The sequence below is a fragment of the Staurois parvus genome, unplaced genomic scaffold, assembly GCF_062004578.1.
Source record: "Staurois parvus isolate SC_StPar_1 unplaced genomic scaffold, SC_StPar_1.0 ptg000689l, whole genome shotgun sequence".
Lineage (NCBI taxonomy): Eukaryota > Metazoa > Chordata > Amphibia > Anura > Ranidae > Staurois > Staurois parvus.
Genome location: NW_028318485.1, coordinates 2,740,093 through 2,762,328, shown reverse-complemented (window position 1 = coordinate 2,762,328; position 22,236 = coordinate 2,740,093). Strand labels below are relative to the sequence as shown.

At 44.6% G+C, this 22,236-nt stretch overlaps 1 protein-coding gene across 1 annotated transcript; it reads right to left on the bottom strand.

Moving 5' to 3' along the window:
* Positions 1 to 1,645: 1,645 nt before the first annotated feature.
* On the bottom strand, positions 1,646 to 18,802 carry ALKBH7 (alkB homolog 7, RNA demethylase). The gene is made up of 4 exons (XM_089652653.1): positions 18,478 to 18,802; positions 10,461 to 10,634; positions 10,176 to 10,300; positions 1,646 to 7,519 (listed from the first exon to the last, which is right to left on the bottom strand). Exons 1-4 carry the CDS (start codon positions 18,778 to 18,780, stop codon positions 7,396 to 7,398), a joined length of 726 nt encoding a protein of 241 aa, XP_089508779.1. The 5' UTR covers positions 18,781 to 18,802; the 3' UTR covers positions 1,646 to 7,395.
* Between the last annotated feature and the right edge of the window lie 3,434 nt (positions 18,803 to 22,236).

The following is a 22,236-nucleotide window of genomic DNA, read 5'->3' as shown; positions in this document are numbered from 1 at the left end:
CCCCTGAACTCTCCCTAATGTTTTCCTATGTGTCCATGTACACAGTCGTTTACAGGCATTTGAGTTTACAGTCGTTTTTTTGAACGCAGAAAACATGCGTTCAGCAGTCGATTTTATCAGCGTTTCAAATGCAAAAGGCTTGTAAAAGCGGGTAAACGCAGCAAATCGTGTTTATAAGCGTTTGTATCTGAAATTTGTTTTTAACTCTTCCAGTTCCCGATGCTGTCCAGAGCCTTTTTTCAGCATGAAAAATGCATGCAAAGCGTTTTCAAGGTGCTCAGATGGACAAAACACTGAACACAGGATGTTCCTAGCAAGCTTGTCACACATGGTAATGACCAATTCACACCTCAGACCTCTCCCATCCTTGGAAACAAAAGATATGTTAATGGACATTCACACCTCAAATTTCTCATGAAGACCCCCTGCCAGGTGCCCTTAATGACTCCCTCCACCAGACACCTTTCCCATCCTTGGAAACAAAAGAAATGTTAATGAGCAACTCCCACCTAAGCTAATCTCAACACATACTGCTGCCTCTGCTTCTACTCTCTGTATTTCTCTGAAACAGTCTGAAATAGTTAATAATTTACCACTTTTCAGTGCATTCTGGGCATTTTAGGAGGTTCTCTTGTGCTTATCTTTAAAATACGCTTCTAAATGCAAGCGTGCATAAACGCGTTTGGCAAACAGACATTTTTTAACCTACGTTTTTCAGCAGTTTCCATCATTCAGAAGTGTCCCATGTACATGGGGCCATACCTATTCTGAGGGTGATCTGGTCCAGTAACATGATGTGTCCCAGCGCCGGCTTCAATGTAGAGGAGAGAGCCCACAACGGATGCCCCATGGTAGGCCTACGTGTGATGTCACCCCCCTAGGCTCTGCGGCCATTGTCGATGCCTCTCTTCTACACTGAAGCTGGTGCTGGGACCTAATCATATGACCGGACCACCTTCAGAATAGGCAAGTATAAACATCTATTCTTTTACAGGGTAGCTAGAATAGGCTTAGAATGGGGGATAGGAGTAGGTTTAGGTTTAGTCAGAATTTGAATTCTACTTTAAGCATGTGGCTAAGCTCTAGAACAATCCTTTTTGGCCTAGAACGTGTAATGTGCTCGTACACTGATTCTTGTATGACCACATCTATTCTCCCCAGTACAAAATGCAGATACAAAGCTTCGGGTAAGTCTTAATTAATGAGCACACCTGACCACTGTGCAAGAAGGAGGGTACTACCCAATCAAGTCCGTGCTAAGCTGCGGTGGGCTTACCCATCTCCAGGGATGATTTTACTTGTACAGCACTATGTAAATAGCTGGAACTGTATACATACCGGACAATTAAAAAAACAATAAATACTCACGATACGGGTTTACACAACCTGTGCCTCTCAAGCCTCTGTGACCGGCCAGCTGCACCAAGTCCCGTGACATGTACTCCCACGCAGACTTCTGAGAAACAGGCGGTCTAAGTCTGAGCTAATGAGATCCTGCAGGAAATTGCTCATGTAGCATACATATGTCTCACATCTGACGCAGCCCGGTTACGAGTACATAGCAGTAAAAACAAGCAGGAAGAACGGCTTCCATTACCTATTACCTAGCAGCGCTTCTAGCAGTCCGGAATTAAAAAAAGAAAACTTTATTTATAAATAGATAACTTATTTTATTTATTCTATTGCAGACAAAACAATTACAACAATCATCGTATATTTATACCTTTATCATTCTAATTCAGTTGCAAAATCAGACAAATAAAGAGGATTTTGATTAAGAGGACTGTGTGTTTTTTAATCGGTTTAAATCACCATACACCACACTTGTGGCTAACTCTGAATTGCTCCAGGAAAACATATCACAGCACCCTTTTGTTGGCTTGTGGAGTCTTTAAAAAGTCACAAACTCAAATTTCAATCCAGCTTGTAAAATATTTTAAAAGCCATCTTCATATAATGCTGCCACCTCGCCAGCTGAAAGTTGAAGACAGGCTTGTAAAGGGAAGCCCTGATCTGTAAGCTGATGCTTGGAATGGGGAGGTTCTTAACCACTTCCTGTCTGGCCCATGTATATAAACGGATGGACGGGAGCAGTGTAGGGGCGGGTGGCCATTTCTAAACATCCTCCCTGCTTGTGCACGCTCCCGGGGAGTGCGCAGCACCATGATCTGGTGCCCGCTGTGTCAAGAGAACACAGCAGAACACTGATCGTTTGATCGTTATACGGGACCTCTGTGTAAGGTCCCAATCATGTGATCACTGATTGGCCAATCAGTGATCACATGAATAGGAGTAAGCAAGATGTCACTTCCTGACATCATTGCTTACTACTTGTGAAATCTGTGAATGATCACAGAGGTCACATGGTACAAGGCTATTCACAACAGCCCTGTACCATGTGACAAGCTGTGACCAATCACAGCTCGCACAGTATTTCTCAATGGCTGCAAGAATGCAGTCAGAGAGAAGGAGAAATTATTGCTTTTACAGCCTTTATGGGTGTAAAAGCAATCAGTGTAAAAAAAAAAAAAATCTTCATCACCCCCCACAATAAGTACAGTGTCACTATGGTGACACTGTACTGCTAGGGTGACAGTAGGTTAAAAAACAAATAATAATATAAAAAAATTAAATAAAAATGTAAAAAAAAAAAAATTTAAAAATTGTAATTTTTGGTTATAAACTAATTTGGGTTATTTTTTTTACTAAACAGATAACTGAATACATTTTGGCCAAGATTTATGAAGCAAGATTATTTATTTGCAAAATGTTATAAGAAAAACATTTTCATTTCATTTAAAAAAATCCCAGTGGTGAATAAATACCACCAAAATAAAGTTTTTATCTGTCTCAAAAAAATGCTAAAAAACTCATATGGGTACAGTGTTGCATGACTGCGCAATTGTCTTTCAAAGTGTGATAGCACTGAAACAGGTCCAGTGCTATCAAAGTGTGATAGCACAGGACAGGAAGGGGGTAAACGTGTCCGGACTTGAAGTGGTTAAAGCAGAATTAAACCCATCAATTGAACTATCTCCCAAAACAAGGCATACCATGAATGATAACTGTCACATTTGCTTGTGCTGTCAAACGAAGTGTCAAACCATCAAACTGTCTGGTGTCATCACTGATCACATGTGCAGCATGATGGCAACTGAAGGGGCTAAGATAGCAGCTTCCTCGGCTGGAAAGGACAGGAGAATTTAGCAGTTTTTATAAATTCCCCTCAAGATCTTTGGTGTGCAAGCATTGTACTTTGGAATGGCAGGCTGTTGAGTTGGAAGTGCATTGGTTGAACACGAAGCACAGCCAGGTTCAGTGCCTTCCAAGGCAAAAAGGAGAAGCTTTGCAAAAGTCTATAAATGTGTCCAGGTACCTTGAGAGCTGTGAGCTATTTAAGATTTGTGTTAGTTGCACATTTATTTATTTATTTCAGGTACTTATATAGCGCCGTCAATGTACGCAGCGCTTTACATATATATTGTACATTCACATCAATCCCTAACCCTCAAGGGGTGTACAATCTAAGGTCCCTAACTCACATTCATACATACACATACTAGGGCCAATTTAGACAGGAGCCAATTCACCTACCAGCGTGTCTTTGGAGTGTAGGAGGAAACCGGAGTACCCGGAGGAAACCCACGCAGGCACTGGAGAACATGCAAACTCCAGGCAGGTGGTGCTGTGGTTGGGATTCGAACCAACGACCCTAGTACTGCCAGGCGGAAGTGCTAACCATTTAGCCACTGTGCTGCCCACATTCTGTTATAATGAATTACAGGCCCCCTTATGCAAGCTGAACTATTACAGCGTATTTAGCAGACTGGTAATAAAGGCACTTTAGACATGAAACAGGAAGGTAAGGTTTTCTTGCCCATTGTGAAACTACCTCATCTGTACAAAGGAAAGTAAAGGCACGTGTGTATCACCTATTCAGTTCATCTTCTTCTCTACATTTGCAGAACCTGACTGGCTGCTAAGAGCAACATGTAGCCATCTTGTGGTTTGTACAATGGGGTTGATTAACTTTAAGGATAAGAAAAAAAAAATTAACAAATTCACGTACAGTATTCTTTGACGAAGAAAAACAAATATGTATTTTTTTTTTGTTCCACAGGGACCTGCAAAGCACTGCACCCACGATCAGCAGATGAACAGATTCCTCCATCTACACAAATGAGGTGGATGGAGAAATCTTCTCTGCTGGAACATCGTATACTGACAGTGAGACCCAGAGCTGTCAGAATACACTAATCGGTGGCTGCGGCTGCTGATCGACAATAGTTTTGAAATGGTGGTGAAGTTGAGAACTTAAGAACACATTAATGTAGTCACAGAGAGATACGAGAGGCTTGTAATGATTCATCCATCCAGTAAAAAATTAGTTTTGGGTGGATCACACCCCTTAAAGTGGAGTTCCACTCACCCTGTCAAAAAATAAGTCAGCAGCTACAAAAACTGTAGCTGCTGACTTTTAAAAAACAGCCACTTACCTGTCCCTCGGTCCCGTGGTGTGTCCCCCGCAGCCCTTTTTACTGGCCGTCCTGTATTCCAGGAGGCCGGCATCTTCAGAATGAGGGCATCCGGCTGTGACAGCTTGCGGCTTCACAGCCGGGTACCCACTGCACATGCGCGAGAAGCGCTGCGCTTCATGAATGGTCCTGTAGTCTTCTGGGACCTGTCACATGTCCCAAAAGACTACAGGGAGGGAGGACACCTTCCGCTTCCAGTCGCCTAGGCGATTGCACTGGAAGTGGGAGTGGGTACCTGTCAAATTTGGGTACCCGCTCCCCACCCCCCAAAGGTGCCAATCCTTAATGGAGAGCAGTCCTTAAAGCGGAACTTCCCCTTTTGGGTGGAGCTCCGCTTTAAGTTGTATTTTATAATAAAAATGGCCGTCACTTATGTGTGCAAATCACAGACTGTCGTAAAAAGGGGACTTGTCAGGAAAGATACACAAAAGAAGTCACAAAAGAAGGTGCATGTTATGTGGCCATACTTTTCTTCACCTCAATAACCTGCAGTCAATAACCATGTGCATACATGTTGAAGACACTTCATATTTACATGCTTGTGCTAGGTCAGTAACTCACTATGTAAAAAAAAAAAAAACAAAAAAAAAAAAAAAAAAGGAACAGCAACAACTGCTCTCAAAATTGTATCCTTTGTATTTAAATAAAAGTGGTTCTAATCCTTAAAGTGGCAGTAAAGTCAGTTTTTGTACTTGTACCTACAGGTAAGCCTATAGAGCACAGGCACATGTACTTTGAAGGAATGGCATGCCCATGCCTTTCCTTCAGAGCTGTGTGCCGTAAAAAGTGACTCCTGCACACATGCGTGGGAGTGATGTCATCGTGCCATCAAGCTGCTGGAGCCCACGAACCCCGAAGAAGAACTTGGTGAAGATGGAAGTCCTGTCAACGGTGACAGCGAGCTGCTGGTGGGCTTATTTTTAATGTAAGTTTCACATAATGTGCTAGTATTCGATGCATACTAGTGCCATTGTCTTGCAGGTTTGTTTTTTTTTGTTAAAAAAGGTCATGATTTGCTACCACTTTAAGGTTTTTTACCTTAATGCATTAAGGTAAAAAAACCTTCTGTGCTGCAGGATCCCCCCAGCCCCCCCTTATACTTACCCATGCCCGATCCAGCGATGTGCACGAGAGTAGCGGCCCTTGCAACTGTCTCCCTCCTCAATGGACAGATTGGTAACAGCGGAAGCTATTGGCTTCCACTGCTGTCAATCAAATGCTATGACAAGGGAGCAGGGGCGGAGTCACCCAATCTGTGTCAATAGATAGGGAGGCTCAGGAGCGCGCACGCACAAGTGCCCCATTGCAAGTGGCTTCCGCCTTACAGCACTAAAAATGGAGGAGCAGAAACTACATTTCCACTTAGGTGAAAACATTTTTTTAAAGCTGGTCTGCCGGTTACATCCTCCTTCTGCCCTTTGCATAACTGCTGGAAAAAAGTCTGGAAAAAAAATGTAAGGGAAAAGAAAAAATAGATAGTATACTCAACTTTCCAGCGAATAGACATGAGTGATGTTATCCTTCCACCAGTGAGATCTGGGGAATGTAGGGCAGGGCTTGAAATTTCCACTCGCCTGCTCGCCAATGGCGAGTGGAAATTATGCTGGGGGGGGCGAGTGTGTCCCCCTGGGCCGTCTTGCTGAGCAGGCTCGGAACTCAGGCTGGATCTGTCATTGGCACTGGGAGCCGTCAGATGAGCGCAGTGAAAGCAAAGAAAGGAGTGTGTGCTGTGCTCTCTGCCTCCCCCTAGAGTGCAGTACCCGGCTCTGTGAGTGAACAACGAAGTACTGCAACTTTTTATGGGGGTGGTGTGTGTGTGTGTGTGTGTGTCTGTGTATGTATGTACATATGTCTGTGTGTATGTACATGTGTGTATCTGTATATGTGTCAGCGTGTATATACATGCATGTGTACATGTGTCTGTGTGTGTGCATGTACATGTGTGGGTGTGTTTGTGTGTATGTACGTACACGTGTCTGTGTGTATGTACATGTGTCTGTGCGTGTGTATTTCTGTGTATGTACATGTATCTGTGTGTATGCATGTCTGTACGTGCCTGTGTGTGTATACATGTCTGTGTGTACATGTGTCTCTGTGCATGTGTGTACATGTTTCTGTGTGTGTGTGTATGTACATGTCTGTATGTGTGTACAGGTGTCTCTGTTTGCTTGTGTTTGTTGGTAGCGAGTAACTCTTAAGGCCTGGCTAGTAGCTCAGGACTTGAAATTTTAAGCCCTGATGTAGGGTACTCCAAGTCTCGTGAGAAGATGATCCTGAGCAGACCTGTAGCATTATTTGGGGTACTCAGCATTCTGCTGGACCTCGCTGGAGAATGATGATGTAACCCCCTGCACAGGGAAGCTGGAGGAAAAGTGAGGATCAAATTCTTTTTTCTTCCCCTACAGGTCAGGTTTTTAATTTTATTTCAAGTGTTTCCCTAAGGAATAGGGGGAGCATAGGTAAACAGCAGACCATGTTTGTAGTGTAAGGTCCAACAAAAATGCATTTCGAAGCAAAAATCAATTAAAAATCAAAATATATGGCAGTACAGGACTATGGAGAGGAAAAAAGATGTGAGACTTTAACTGGACTGTACAATTCTAGCAATTTAAGATAAGACACACATTAACAATCTATTAAAGAAATCTGAAATACCAACAACAACATTATAAACAAATTGGCGTTCAAAAATGATAGTTTCTGATCATCATAAAGCCGTGAATCCCTCACAATTTTGTCTATCATGGGACATTCCCACACACTGATCGGGGATGGGATCCAGTAGAGAGTAGAATAGGTATCAAGTAAAACAATGCAGCCACAGCCTGGCACAAAGTCCTTCTCTCACCCCACGGAGTCATCAACTGGCGGGCAGATTTCTGCAGATGACAGAGATACGCCGGTCTCTTTCCACATGTTCGCCATTAAAGAAAGATTCCTCATCACGTAGGATTTCGTGAGTAAAGTCATAGCGGGCAGTACCACTGACAGTAAAGAAGACAAAAAAATAATTAAAAACACATTCAGAGTTGGCAAAATTGACCAGTGTTTCCTTTTTTTGCATTGGGACACTTGCTGTAGAGTTTAGCTTGGAGAAGTCTTTGTCTCGGTTACAAAACAGTATAACCATACAGCAGGGGTTGGCAACTGTGGCCCTCCAGCTGTTGCAGAACTACAAGTCCCATGAAGCATCGCAAAACTGACAGTTACAAGCATGACTCCCAAAGGCAGTGGCATGATGGGACTTGTAGTTCACCAACAGCTGGAGGGCCATAGTTGCCCACCCCTGCCATACAGGATACAGTGAGAAGGAATCAAAAAAGCCCTTCAACCAAATCAGTATGTAGCCCAGTAAAGACTTCTTAGAACAAAAGGTATTCACATTGCCGCATTCCATCACATATTTAAAAAATAAGAGGATTATTCCTCATTCTGGGATAGTAGGCGGAGTCAAGCAAATAATTATCTCAGCCATATGCACTTCCAGAACCGCTGGTTTATAGACCGAATATAGCCTAATATCACACGGTCATTTATAATTTATTACAAACTGTATACAGCTGTTTCAGGCCTTTAAGTCCTCATCATGGAGTAGGGACTTGGGACTCAACAGTATAACCATACAGCTGATGCTGCATTGAGACTAAACTGTGAAATGAGAAATAATCCTCTTGTTTTAGGGTTTTAGGATTCCTTTGGGGCTTTTTGATTCCTTTAGTCCCTTCTCACTATAAACTGTATGGTTATACTGTCAATTCTAAACACAAGCCAACATTAATATGCTGTGCCACTAATTGAACACTTGAACTCAAACACATAAAGAAAGCAGTTCGCAGATTACACTTTAAAAGGACAAGTTCACCATTTGCTAATAAATAATAAATGCACATTTTTTTTGCAGGTAAAAAAAAAATGTGCATTTATTATTTTTTGTTGCAGAGGCCTATAAACCATTGCACCAACGATCAGCAGATCACTGGTGCCATACAGGTCTCCTGCAGACCTGTCAGTATATCTGCTTGCCCATACGGGATGTGAATATGGGTATAACATGTTATGAAAGGTGAAGTTATCCTTTAATTGTCATCCACTACTGCTCCCTCATACAGTGGATGTCACTGAGACAGGAATGGAGCCACCATCAATAACTGAAAAGCTTGGCCAAGTAGTTGAAGGACAGGCTACACCTGATTGAAGGGGTTCTATACAAGAGATCCATGGCAGAGTACATTCACCTACAGGTGTCTACAACTGGTGTATGTGGCGCTCCTCTTTCTGCTTCTTGCCACAGATTCACTTTAACTCCCAACTTTGTCGAGAAGCAAAACATTAGGAGTTAACCGTTTCAATACCGGGCACTTTTACCCCTTCCTGCCCAGGCCACTTTTCAGGTTTCAGCGCTCTCACACTTTGAATGACAATTGCGCGGTCATACAACACTGTACCCAAACTAAAATTTTATCATTTTCTTCACACAACTAGAGCTTTCTTTTGGTGGTATTTAATCACCGCTGGGGTTTTTATTTTTTGCTAAATTAATAAAAAAAGACCAAAAATTTTGAAAAAAAAAAAAACCACATTTTTCTTTGTTTCTGTTTATAAAAGTTTACAAATAAATAATTGTTCTTCATAAATTTAGGCCGAGATGTATTCTGCTACATGTCTTTGGTGAAAATAACCCAAATTAGGATGTATTTTTTAGTTTATAGGAAAGTTATAGAGTTCACAAACTATGGGATAGATCTGAAAATTGATCAATCCTGAAGTACTGACAGCCAATCTAATTTCTTGAGGTCCAAGAATGTCAGAATAGTACAGATATCCCCCAAATGTCAGGACAGTACAGATATCCCCCAAATGTCAGGACAGTACAGATATCCCCCAAATGTCAGGACAGTACAGATATCCCCCAAATGTCAGGACAGTACAGATATCCCCCAAATGTCAGAACAGTACAGATATCCCCCAAATGACCCCTTTTTGCAGAGTAGACAGTCCGACGTACTTCATAAGAGAAATGGCAAGTTTTTTGAAGTTGTATTTTTTGTATCATAATTTTTCGGAAAATTAAAAAATTAAAAAAATTATTTTTTTTTACATACTGTCACCAGTGCAGTACAGCGTCATCATATAACTGGCATGGCGCTGTACTGTGATTGGTCACAGCAGGTCACATGGTCCCGGCAACGGGGCCAGTACTCAGATCTGTCATCAGCCATGTCCGAGGTACACGGCTGGTGACAGATCACGCCGCTGCGTGTCTCTGCGGGCATGCAAACTGCGCATGCCCGAAAGGACACCATACGGCATCCACCCAGAGGGAAGAGGGGTTTTGCAGGTCGCCATCTGGCTATAGGCCAGGCGGGAACCTGTTAATAGGGACAACTTATAGGTGCATTGTTTACAACACAAAGGATATTTTACACTAAGGTGATATTATTTCTGCTTATTGTAGGAAAACATTTTTGCTTATTACTTTTTTTTATTGAAGGAAGATCTACTACACAGCATAGAATACATTTTTACAATGTTAGCAATGCAAACACATATAAAATGTAGACACTATGTTTTCTTTTTTGTTTTTAATATATATTGTAATTTTATATATAGCTAGGCAGGCAAGCTTAATTCTCAACTCACCTAATTATATACAAACAGCGTCTTGGAAGCAACAGGTCCACCCATTCCTCTGGACTATTGACACACACCAGTCTCATGATACTGCTGGAGAGTAGGCATATCCCAGCGATGGTGTTGCCACAAAACTAAGGAGAAAGAAAGGTTACCATCACCGCTAGAAGAATTCATGACCTAGAATTCTAATCAGCTCAGAAATAAAGTCCAGTAGCCAGTCTGGACTGAACAAATGTATATTATAAAGGTTTAAGCAAGGACTATAAGCTTCTAGCCATCAGTCATTATTACCTTGACACTGTCCACATGAGGTTTGATGTAGCCCTCTTTCTGGAGGTCCAAGACATGGACGAGGGACAGTTGTGCCTGTCCGGAGGGGAAAGCTTCCTCTCTTACCCTCTGCAGCACTGCCGAGCAGCCCGGGGACCAATTCAGGCGCTCAATTTCACGAAACCCATGGATTGCCTAGAGTGGAAGAAACAAAAGAAAGTCTGTGAAGCATTGATACCTGTTCATACAAGTATATGGAAACTCTGTTCTGTTGTCAAGTGCAAGTCAACCTTTGTTTAACCACTTCATGTCCAGACACTTTTACCCCCTTCCTGTCCAGGCCAATTTTCAGCTTTCAGTGCTATCACACTTTGAATGACAATTGCGCGGTAATGCAACACTGTACCCATATGAATTTTTTAGCATTTTTTTGAGACAGATAAAACTTTTATTTTGGTGGTATTTACTCACCACTGGGATTTTTATTTTTTTTTGCTATATAAATGAAAAAGTCCAAACATTCTGAAAAAAAGATTTTGCAAATAAATAATCTTTCTTCATAAATCTTGGCCAAAATGTATTATCTTTTTAGTAAAAAAAATTACCCAAATTAGTTTATAACCAAAAATTAGAATTTTTCAAAAAAATGTTTTTACTTTTTTTAATATTATTGTTTTGTTTTTTAACATACTGTCACCCTAACAGTACAGTGTCACCATAGTGACACTGTACTACTTGTGGAGGGTGATGAAGATTTTTTTTTGTACACTGATTGCTTTTACACCCATAAAGGCTGTAAAAGCAATCATTTCTCCTTCTCTCTGGCTCAATTCTTGCAGTCATTGAGAAATACTGTGCGAGCTGTGACTGGTCACAGCTTGTCACATGGTACAAGGCTGTTGTGAATAGCCTTGTACCATCTGATCTCTGTGATCATTCACAGATTTCACACGTAGTATGCAATGATGTCAGAAATGACATCTTGCTTACTACTGTTCAATCTGTTGGCCAATCAGTGATCACATGATCGGGACCTCACACAGAGGTCCCATACAGCGATCGGTGTTAGCGGTGCTGCGCGCTCCCAGTGAGCGCGCACAATACAAAATGGCGGGCGCCGTTTATGAATGCCAACCCGCCCCTGCACTGCCACCGTCCGGCCGTTTATATACAGCGGCCGGACGGCAAGTGGTTAAGATGGGCTGCCAAACATGACCTCTTTCTGAAAATGTATGTTGTGTGGCTAAAATGTTTGCTCCTTGGCTCCAATACATTATTACAGACATTAAACCAGAACATCGCAGAATGTAGTCCATAGCGACATAGAGGTCAAGCTAGGCTATGTTGGCAACCACTATAAGTTACTATACAGCACTCTACAATGGGCACCCTAGGACACATTACACATATAAGCAATTCTTATTCACTTTCACTGATGCACATCTGGCTGAGCCCACGGTGGAGGAAAACCTGACATGGTCTGGCTGTCAGCATAACTATAAGCTGAATGGAGTTAAATCCTGGCCAGGCTGGGTGGAGCATACATTCCAATGTACAGGAACCCTAAGGGCTTGTTCACACTAGCTTCAAAATGTGGCATTTGACACGCTTTTTTAAAGCAGTCTGAATTCCAATCTAAGCACCTCTCACTAAAATGGTTACCTACAGTCCTGTTCACACTGCTGCTTACTTTGTTTTTAAAATGATACCCCATGTCACTTTCTTGGTGCTGCAAAGCATCTCCAAAGCCTCCATAGATGTCTATGACAAAGCTCACTAACAGCATCTGCAGCTTTTGAGGGGCTTTTATTTAGACTTAGCTTTATTTTGTTTTGCAGGTCTGAGATATCCCAGGATGCACTGGGAAACCAACAAACGAACCAGAACGATGTCATCAGCAGTCACTTCCAGTTCATGTGTATATATTCTGGAAGTGTCTGTTGCAGTAGGAAGGTGAGCAGTGACCAGACTGGAGTGGAGCAACTAGCAGATGGCACATGTAGTGAGCAACATGGGGAGATTAAATCTGTAGTTGAGCGGGGACTGGACAGATAGGATTGAGCAGAAGAGGATCAGCAGAGCTGGGGGACCAGAGCAAGAGAAACTAGCAGATCTCACATATGGTTTGCAGCATGGGAGCAATATAGTGGGAGGTGGGCAAGGACCAGAGAAAGAGGAGTACCAGCAAACCAGAGGATCAGCTGAACTGGGGGTAACTAATGAGCGGGGGATCAGCAGAGCTGGTGGTTACTACTGAGGAGGGGGGGGGGGGATCAGCTGAGCTGGTGGTTACTACTGGGGGGGGGGGGGGAATCAGCTGAGCTGGAGGTTACTACTGAGAGGGGGATCAGCAGAACTGAAGGTTACTACTGAGTGGGGGAGTGGAGGTTACGACTAAGTAGAGGATCAGCAGAGCTGGGGGTTACTACTGAGCCGGGGATCAGCAGAGCTGGTGGTTACTACTGAGCGTAAGATTAGCTGAGCTGGAGGTTACTACTAAGTAGAGGATCAGCAGAGATGGAGATTACTACTGAGTGGGGGATCAGCAGAGCTGGAAGTTACTACTGAATGGGGGATCAGCAGAGCTGGAGATTACTACTGAGAGGGGGATCAGCAGAGCTGGAGGTTACTACTGAGAGGGGGATCAGCAGAGCTGGAGGTTACTACTGAGAGGGGGATCAGCAGAGCTGGAGGTTACTACTGAGTGGGGGATCAGCAGAGCTGGGGGTTACTATTGAGTGGGGGATCAGCAGAGCTGGAAATTACTACTAAGTAGAGGATCAGCAGAGCTGGAGGTTACTACTGAGTGGCGGATCAGCAGAACTGGGGATTACTACTAAGTGGGGGATCAGCAGAGCTGGGGGTTACTACTGAGTGGGGGATCAGCAGAGCTGGGGGTTACTACTGAGTGGGGGATCAGCAGAGCTGGGGGTTACTACTGAGTGGGGGATCAGCAGAGCTGGGGGTTACTACTGAGTGGGAGATCAGCAGAGCTGGGGGTTACTACTGAGTGGGGGATCAGCAGAGCTGGAGATTACTACTGAGAGGGGGATCAGCAGAGCTGGAGGTTACTACTGAGTGGGGGATCAGCAGAGCTGGAGGTTACTACTGAGTGGGGGATCAGCAGAGCTGGAGGTTACTACTGAGAGGGGGATCAGCAGAGCTGGAGGTTACTACTGAGTGGGGGATCAGCAGAGCTGGGGATTACTACTGAGAGGGGGATCAGCAGAGCTGGAGGTTACTACTGAGAGGGGGATCAGCAGAGCTGGAGGTTACTACTGAGTGGGGGATCAGCAGAGCTGGGGGTTACTACTGAGTGGGGGATCAGCAGAGCTGGGGGTTACTACTGAGTGGGGGATCAGCAGAGCTGGGGGTTACTACTGAGTGGGGGATCAGCAGAGCTGGGGGTTACTACTGAGTGGGAGATCAGCAGAGCTGGGGGTTACTACTGAGTGGGGGATCAGCAGAGCTGGAGATTACTACTGAGAGGGGGATCAGCAGAGCTGGAGGTTACTACTGAGTGGGGGATCAGCAGAGCTGGAGGTTACTACTGAGTGGGGGATCAGCAGAGCTGGAGGTTACTACTGAGAGGGGGATCAGCAGAGCTGGAGGTTACTACTGAGTGGGGGATCAGCAGAGCTGGGGATTACTACTGAGAGGGGGATCAGCAGAGCTGGAGGTTACTACTGAGAGGGGGATCAGCAGAGCTGGAGGTTACTACTGAGTGGGGGATCAGCAGAGCTGGGGGTTACTACTGAGTGGGGGATCAGCAGAGCTGGGGGTTACTACTGAGTGGGGGATCAGCAGAGCTGGGGGTTACTATTATTATTCAGGATTTATATAGCGCCAACAGTTTGTGCAGCACTTTACAAAATGAGGGTAGACATTACAGTTACAATACAATTTGGTACAAGAGGAAACAGAGAGCCCTGCTCGTTAGAGCTTACAATCTAGGAGTAAGTCTGTGAGTTTTAAGAGAGCCATTTCCGTGGAGTGTTGTGGGCGAAATCCAGACTGAAAGGAATCAAGAAGGCCTTAAAGTCAAAGCAAGGGTACATGAGCCCCAAGGGTGGGTTGTATACAGCTTCCCAACCTTCTAATCCCACAGGAACTCAATTCATCAGAGGAAAATGGCAATAATGCCCCTTTACGTTGGTGGTCAGTGGGAAGATTGCCTCCATTATAGTGGCAGTCAAAATGCTACCCATTCAGTTAAAAAAAAATCACTGGGTTAATGCAGCTGGCTACTGTAATTGGTACTGACCCCAAACCTGTCCAGGCACCTACAAATAGGAGGTCCCCTTGCAACCTCTGGAGGAACCCACGATGAGAATGGCTGCTTTGAGGTGTTGGGAAGATCCCTATAAAGGAGGCTGGAGTTATAGATTATATTTAAATCCAATGATTACAGCCCCCCCCCTTTATTTCATTTAATGTAGACTATAAAAATAATGGCTGTCAGGTAATTAGGTGCTTCACAAATGATTAGCCCACCTAAGACCTCCAGCCCAAAAGTCTCTTTTGTTTTGGTAAAATTATGGAAGGGTTAAGGGTCGGTTCACACCATAGAAACAGTCTGAATGCATTACTGATGTGTTTCTGCAGTCACATTTTTTTATGCATTTTTTCCCCTTAACCTCCCTGGCGGTATTCCCGAGTGTAGCTCGGGGTAAAGTTTCTGTACCAAAAGCGGTAACTCCGAGCTACACTCGGGCTTACCATGCGGCGTTGCTCAGGGATTCCCTACAGCGCTTACCTTGTCCTTCGCTCCCGCGATGCGTCCCCTGCAGTGTCCCCGGCCATCTCCTCCGGCATCTGGCTTCCGTGTTCCAGTCCCTGTGACGTCGTGACGTACGGGCGCCGGAACCGGTGGTAAATTTGAAAATTTTTAAAAAATGACATTTTTTTTAAAACGATTATTTCATAGCAAAACATTCCTGTATCAAACCATTTCACATACATTTTGTCCCGAGTGCTTTGTCCTGCGCCCTGCCTGCATTTTTACTGTTCTTTCTGCCTGGAAACTGAGAAACGTCCATGGCGTCCAAAAAGCGTCCCTTTAGGTCAAAATCGGTTTTAGACCGGCTAGAGAACAGCGATAGTAAATCAGAACCACTTGCAGAATTGAGTGATAATGATTCGTGGGTGAAATTCCTCATCAGACACTGAAAACGATTCTGCGACTTTGCTCAGTGATGTGCGAACTTGGCGCTCTATTTCAAATTTCAGTGTTTTTGGTTTGATTATATTATTGAATTAAATGTATTATTATTATATTATTATTTTTTATGAGTATCTATTAAGTAAGTAATTACTAAGAATTGCAGGCCTACAATACATAACACCAAATTTCCATGCAAAAAAATGGTACCACTTTTGGTACAAAATTCCTGACATAATCATACCGCCAGGGAGGTTAAATAAGACCGTGTGTTCCGGTGCGTTTTGACCACATTCCAGTACAGTTTAGTGCAGGAGAAAAAAGCAACATGTTCTGCTTTTTTCCTGGAAGTGGAAAGCACTGGCGTGAGCTATACCATTGGAGATCTTATAACCTACTTTCCATGCGTTTTTCAATGCAGAAAAAAAAATCCCGCACTGGACTGCATGTGCATTTTGGATTTCCCTCTATTTTCTGTTCTGCTGACAACTGCCACCAGCAAAGATTGTGGATCTCTCCAACTGTAGATCCCTCCAGCCAGGGCGCAGGCAGCAATTCAATGGGTTTTTGATTGTTTGTTTTTTGTTCAAACACATCTCCATGATATCCAAAAGAAAAAAGAAGAAAACAGTGGAGTTCTGCTTTAATTTTGTACACCCAACGGGCAGCAAGCAATGTTCACACGCCTGTCACAGTGAGCCAAGCAGAGACCTATGAAATCCATCTTTAGATGTAGTACAGCCAAAGCCCCTCCCTTCTTAGTAGTAGTAGTCAGTGCCCCTCCCTGCTCAATAGTAGTAGTCAGTGTCCCTCCCCTCTCTGTAGTAGTCAGAGCCCTTGCCCTCTCTATAGTAGTAGTAGTCAGAGCCTCTCCCCTCTCAGTAGTAGTAGTCAGAGCTTCTCCCCTCTCTGTAGTAGTAGTCAGAGCCCTTGCCCTCTCTATAGTAGTAGTAGTCAGAGCCCTTGCCCTCTCTATAGTAGTAGTAGTCAGAGCCCTTGCCCTCTCTATAGTAGTAGTAGTCAGAGCCCTTGCCCTCTCTATAGTAGTAGTAGTCAGAGCCCTTGCCCTCTCGGTAGTAGTAGTAGTCAGAGCCCTTGCCCTCTCGGTAGTAGTAGTCAGAGCCCTTGCCCTCTCGGTAGTAGTAGTCAGAGCCCTTGCCCTCTCGGTAGTAGTAGTCAGAGCCCTTGCCCTCTCGGTAGTAGTAGTCAGAGCCCTTGCCCTCTCGGTAGTAGTAGTCAGAGCTTCTCCCCTCTCAGTAGTAGTAGTCAGTGCCCCTCCTCTCTCAGTAGTAGAAGTCAGTGCCCCTTCCTGCTCAATAGTAGTAGTCAGTGTCCCTCCCCTCTCTGTAGTAGTCAGAGCCCTTGCCCTCTCTATAGTAGTAGTAGTAGTCAGAGGCCCTCCCCTCTCAGTAGTAGCAGTCAGAGCCTCTGCCATCTCTGAAGCAGTCAGAGAACCTCTCCTCTCTGTACTAGTAGTAGAAGTAGTCAGTGCCCCTCCTCAGTAGTAGTAGTTAGTGCCCCTCCCTTCTCAGTCGCAGTAGTAGTCAATGACCGGCCCTCTCATTAGTAGTAGGAGTCAATGCCCCTCCCCTCGCAGTAGGAGTCAGTGCCCCTTCCAGCTCAATAGTAGTTGTCAGTGCCCCCCCCTGTAGTAGTCAGAGCCCCCCTCTGTGTAGCAGTCAGAGCCCCTCCCCTTTATGTAGTGGTAGAAGTAATCAATGCCCCTCCCCTCGCAGTAGTAGTAGTCAGAGCCCCTCCCCTTTCTGTACTAGTAGAAGTAGTCAGAGCCTCTCCCTTCTCAGTTGTAGTAGGCAGTGCCCATCCTCTGTCAGTAGTAGTAGTAGTCAATGCCCCTCCCTTCTCAGTAGTAGTAGTTTTAGTCAGTGCCCCTCCCATCTCTGTAGTAGTAATAGTCAGCGCCCTTCCCTTCTCAGTAGTATTTAATGCCCCTCCCCTCTCAGTAGTAGTAGCCAGTGCCACTCTCTTCTCAGTAGTAGTAGTAGTCAGTGCCCCTCCCCTCTCAGTAGTAGTAGCAGTCAGTGCCCATCCTTCTCAGCAGTAGTCAGTGCCCCTCCCTTCTCAGTAGTAGTAGTTGTTGTCAGTGCCCTTTCTCTCTCTATAGTCATAGTAGTCAGTGCCCTTCCCAGTGGCAGTTGTAGTCAGTGCCCCTTTTCTCTCTGTAGTAATAGTAGTCAGTACCTCTCTCTTCTCAGTAGTAGTTGTCAGAGCCCCTCCCCTCTGTGCAATAGTTCCCCTCCCTTCTCAGTAGTAGTATTTGTAGTCAGTGCCTCTCCCCTCTCAGTAGTAGCGGTCAGAGACCCTCCCTTCTCTGTAGTAGCGGTCAGAGCCCTTCCCCTCTCTGTAGTAGCGGTCAGAGCCCCTCCCCTCTCTGTAGTAGCGGTCAGAGCCCCTCCCCTCTCTGTAGTAGCGGTCAGAGCCCCTCCCTTCTCTGTAGTAGCGGTCAGAGCCCCCCCCTCTCTGTATTAGCGGACAGAGCCCCTCCCTTCTCTGTAGTAGCGGTCAGAGCCCCTCCCTTCTCTGTAGTAGCGGTCAGAGCCCCCTCTGTAGTAGCATCAGAGCCCCTCCCTTCTCTGTAGTAGCGGTCAGAGCCCCTCCCTTCTCTGTAGTAGCGGTCAGAGCCCCTCCCCTCTCTGTAGTAGCGGTCAGAGCCCCTCCCTTCTCTGTAGTAGCGGTCAGAACCACCCCCTCTCTGTATTAGCGGTCAGAGCCCCTCCCTTCTCTGTAGTAGCGGTCAGAGCCCCTCCCCTCTCTGTAGTAGCAGTCACAGCCCTTCCCCTCTCTGTAGTAGCAGTCACAGCCCCTCCCTTCTCTGTAGTAGTACTAGTTAGTGACCCAATCCTCCCCTCGGGGTCTCACATCGTCCCAGTGGCCGCTCTCGTATCTCCTCTTCCTCAGGATTGGCTCCAGCTCCCGGCATAGCTCCTGCTCCTCCTCCCCGGTGATGAAGTCAGTCTGCAGGCGGAGGCCGGGGCTCACCCGGGACATGGCGGCCTGGCAGGAGGGCAGCACGTGACTCTCCGGTAACGCCCCCGTATGGCAGAGGCGGCTCAGTCCTATGAGCAGAGCCACGGGAGAGCGGGGGCCCCGCGGCCTAGACACACCGCGGAGCCAAAACCGCATGTTACCAAGGCAACCCAGACCTGCACTGGGCGCCGCCATCTTGTCCCCGCGCCGTGCATTGTGGGAGGAGAATAGCGAGCTGGGATATGTCTGACACCTTCACTGCGCAGGGCGGGAGATTCCCTGTTCTATGAAGGATGTGCCCTCATACTGACACTGCTATTCATCAGGAGGACATTACATGTATAATGACAAGCAGATTCTGACATGGGCCTGTTTACCCCGATCACTGAGATTGGAAGAAAGTCAAAGAACATCCCAAATGTGGGGTTGTCCCAGATCAGGAATTGAGGGAAATCTTCCAATGGGGACACTAGTTCTGGGATTCCCTCAATCTGGAGCAGGGGTAGGCAATCTGTGACTCTCTAGCTGTTGTGGAACTACATTTCCCATGAGGCATTGCAAAGATTATAAAACTGACAGCTATGACTTGCAGAGGCATGATGGAACTTGTAGTCCTGTGGCTCTCAGGTTGCCTACCCCTCCTCTGGAGTGATTACCTCTCACTTCCTGTTTTGGCTATGGGACCGGAAGTGAATGGAAATCTCCCCAATGGGACACAGATGGCAAAAAAATATCTGACGGGTTATAAGCGACACTTACTCTATCCAAAAGTACAAAAAAAAAGTTTTGCCTTCTTTCCCCCAATCATTTCTTTTACAGAACCAACAATCATGCAATCCAATCTCTCTTTACAATTATTGTCAACATCATTATAAACCTTTCAGCGAATACCGTCTTCTATTGTTTGTATACATGAAGGATCCAGGATAATGCTGGCCATACACTAGTCGAAAAATCATTCAAATACGTTTTTCGAAAAACGAACACTGAGCCCTGGTTCAGTGCGGAATTCCTGATGCGGTGCGGAATTCTCAGCGTTTTCAGTGCGAATTCCGCACCGCATCAGAATTGCACTCCATTCATGCGAACCACTGTGGGTGTGCGGGGTGCAATGTGCAGAATCGGATCGCATAGGTGTGAATATCCATGCGATCCGATTCTAGTGCAGACCCAAAAAAGGGTCCTGCACCTTTGTGGTGCGATTAGAACCATACAAAATGTACATCTCCGATCGCACGGCACACAAATTGCGTGTGATTTGCAGAGGAATGCGGTGCGGTTCCTGTGCGAATCACATGCGACATACCACACCGCATATATGTGAACCTGGGCTGAGCAAACCATATTTCCATCATGTAATGACCGAATTTCAAACAATAAATCGTTCAGTGGACATAAATTAATCAGTTTTATGTCTCTGGGTCACATATGCGCAGTACTCGCAGTTTGATATTTAACTGGTGAGAAAGAAACACATTGACCTTTCCATTTATCGTCCGTTCTGCAGAAGTTCTCCAAACTTTTCCTTCGATTTTTTTTTTGGCCCAAAAACTCCACTACTGATTTGTGCCTGTTAACTGGACAAAAAAATGAATGCACGGTCCAAATGACAGATTTTTGAACGATTTTTCTTCTAGTGTATGGCCACCATACCTGTACTAACTAAAAAAAAAAAAGGAAACACATTCAGCGCCATGGCTTAGAAATGTATTTATTTCAGGTACTTATATAGTGCCGTCAATTTACGCCGCACTTTACATATATATTGTACATTCACATCAGTCCCTAACCCTCAAGGGGCGTACAATCTAAGGTCCCTAACTCACATTCATACATACACATACTAGGGACAATTTAGACAGGAGCCAATTCACCTACCAGCATGTCTTTGGAGTGTGGGAGGAAACTGGAGTACCCAGAGGAAACCCATGCAGGCACAGGGAGAACATGCAAACTCCAGGCAGGTGGTGCTGACGACCCAAGTACTGCCAGGCGGAAGTGCTCCCACATATACATCTATTTTATGCAGCCATAAACAATGTAATAGCCAATCACCATGAATACGCAGGGGGCTAATGTCCTCCAGTACAGGATACACCAGCCAGACTCCTCCTCTTTAACCACTTCCAGTCCGGACACTTTCACCCCCTTCCTGTCCCGGCCAATTTTCAGCTTTCAGCGCTATCACACTTTGAATGACAATTGCGCGGTCATGCAACATTGTACCCATATGAATTTATTAGCATTTTTTGAGACCGATAAAACTTTATTTTGGTGGTATTTATTCACCACTGGGATTTTTATTTATTTTTTTGTATAAATGAAAAAGTCCTAAAATTTTGAAAAAAATGTGTTTTTCTTATAATAAATTTTGAAAATAAATAATATTTCTTCATAAATCTTGGCTAAAATTTATTCATCAAAGAAAACTCTCCTCTATCAATAATTAAAAGAAAAGTCACACTTTCACCCTTGAAAGTACACACCATAAACCTTTTCTTAAATACCTATAACCAACACCTATTAGTCCTCACTGCAAATGTCCAAAATAAGTCTTCAATCCACACAATATCCGTTTCAATTCGCCACTCCAGATCCAGAGTACCTCAAAAAAATATAAACTAAATATAGTGTATTACCCTTATATTCTTTAAATATGAATAATAATAATCAGTTATCTTTTTAGTAAAAAAAAAAATAACCCAAATTAGTTTATAACCAAAAACTATAATTTTTCAAAAAAGTTTTTTACATTTTTATTTTATTTTTTTATATTATTTATGGGGTTTTTTTTACATACTGTCACCCTAGCAGTACAGTGTCACCATAGTGACACTGTACTACTCGGGGGGTGATGAAGATTTTTTTTTTTACACTGATTGCTTTTACACCCATAAAGGCTGTAAAAGCAATAATTTCTCCTCTCTGGCTGCATTCTTGCAGCCATTGAGAAATACTGTGAGAGCTGTGATTGGTCACAGCTTGTCACATGGTACAAGGCTGTTGTGAATAGCCTTGTACCATGTGATCTCTGTGATCATTCACAGATTTCACACGTAGTAAGCAATGATGTCAGGAAGTGACATCTTGCTTACTACTCTTCATGTGATCGCTGATTGGCCAATCAGCGATCACATGATCGAGACCTCACACAGAGATCCCGTACAGCAATCGGTGTTCCGCTGGGTCCGGAGGACTCAGAGGGCACTGGGTCGTGGTGCTGCACGCTCCCACCCGCCCCTGCACTGCTCCTGTCCGGCCGTTTATATACATTGGCCGGATGGGAAGTGGTTAAGACTCGCTTCACACCTATGCAGTTTGCGTTTGATCCGTTTCTGCAGTGCGTTTTGCATTTCTGCACATGCTTTTTTGATGCGTTTTTTTTTTCCAACTTGTTGCTGGGCAGATTAAAACACATCAAAAACACACTACATGCTTTTCTGCAGAGTCTCTATTGAAGTCTATAGAACCAAAAACACAACGTTTTGCATTAAAAAAGTCCCCGATCCTTTCAAATAAACGCACCGGTGAAAACGTGGAGATGTGAACCTGTCCCATAGGAAATCATGTCAAATGGACTGCTGTACGTTTCTGCAAAACGCTGCAGAAAACGCTTAGGTGTGAACCTAGGGTTAGGGTCTCTTTCAGACC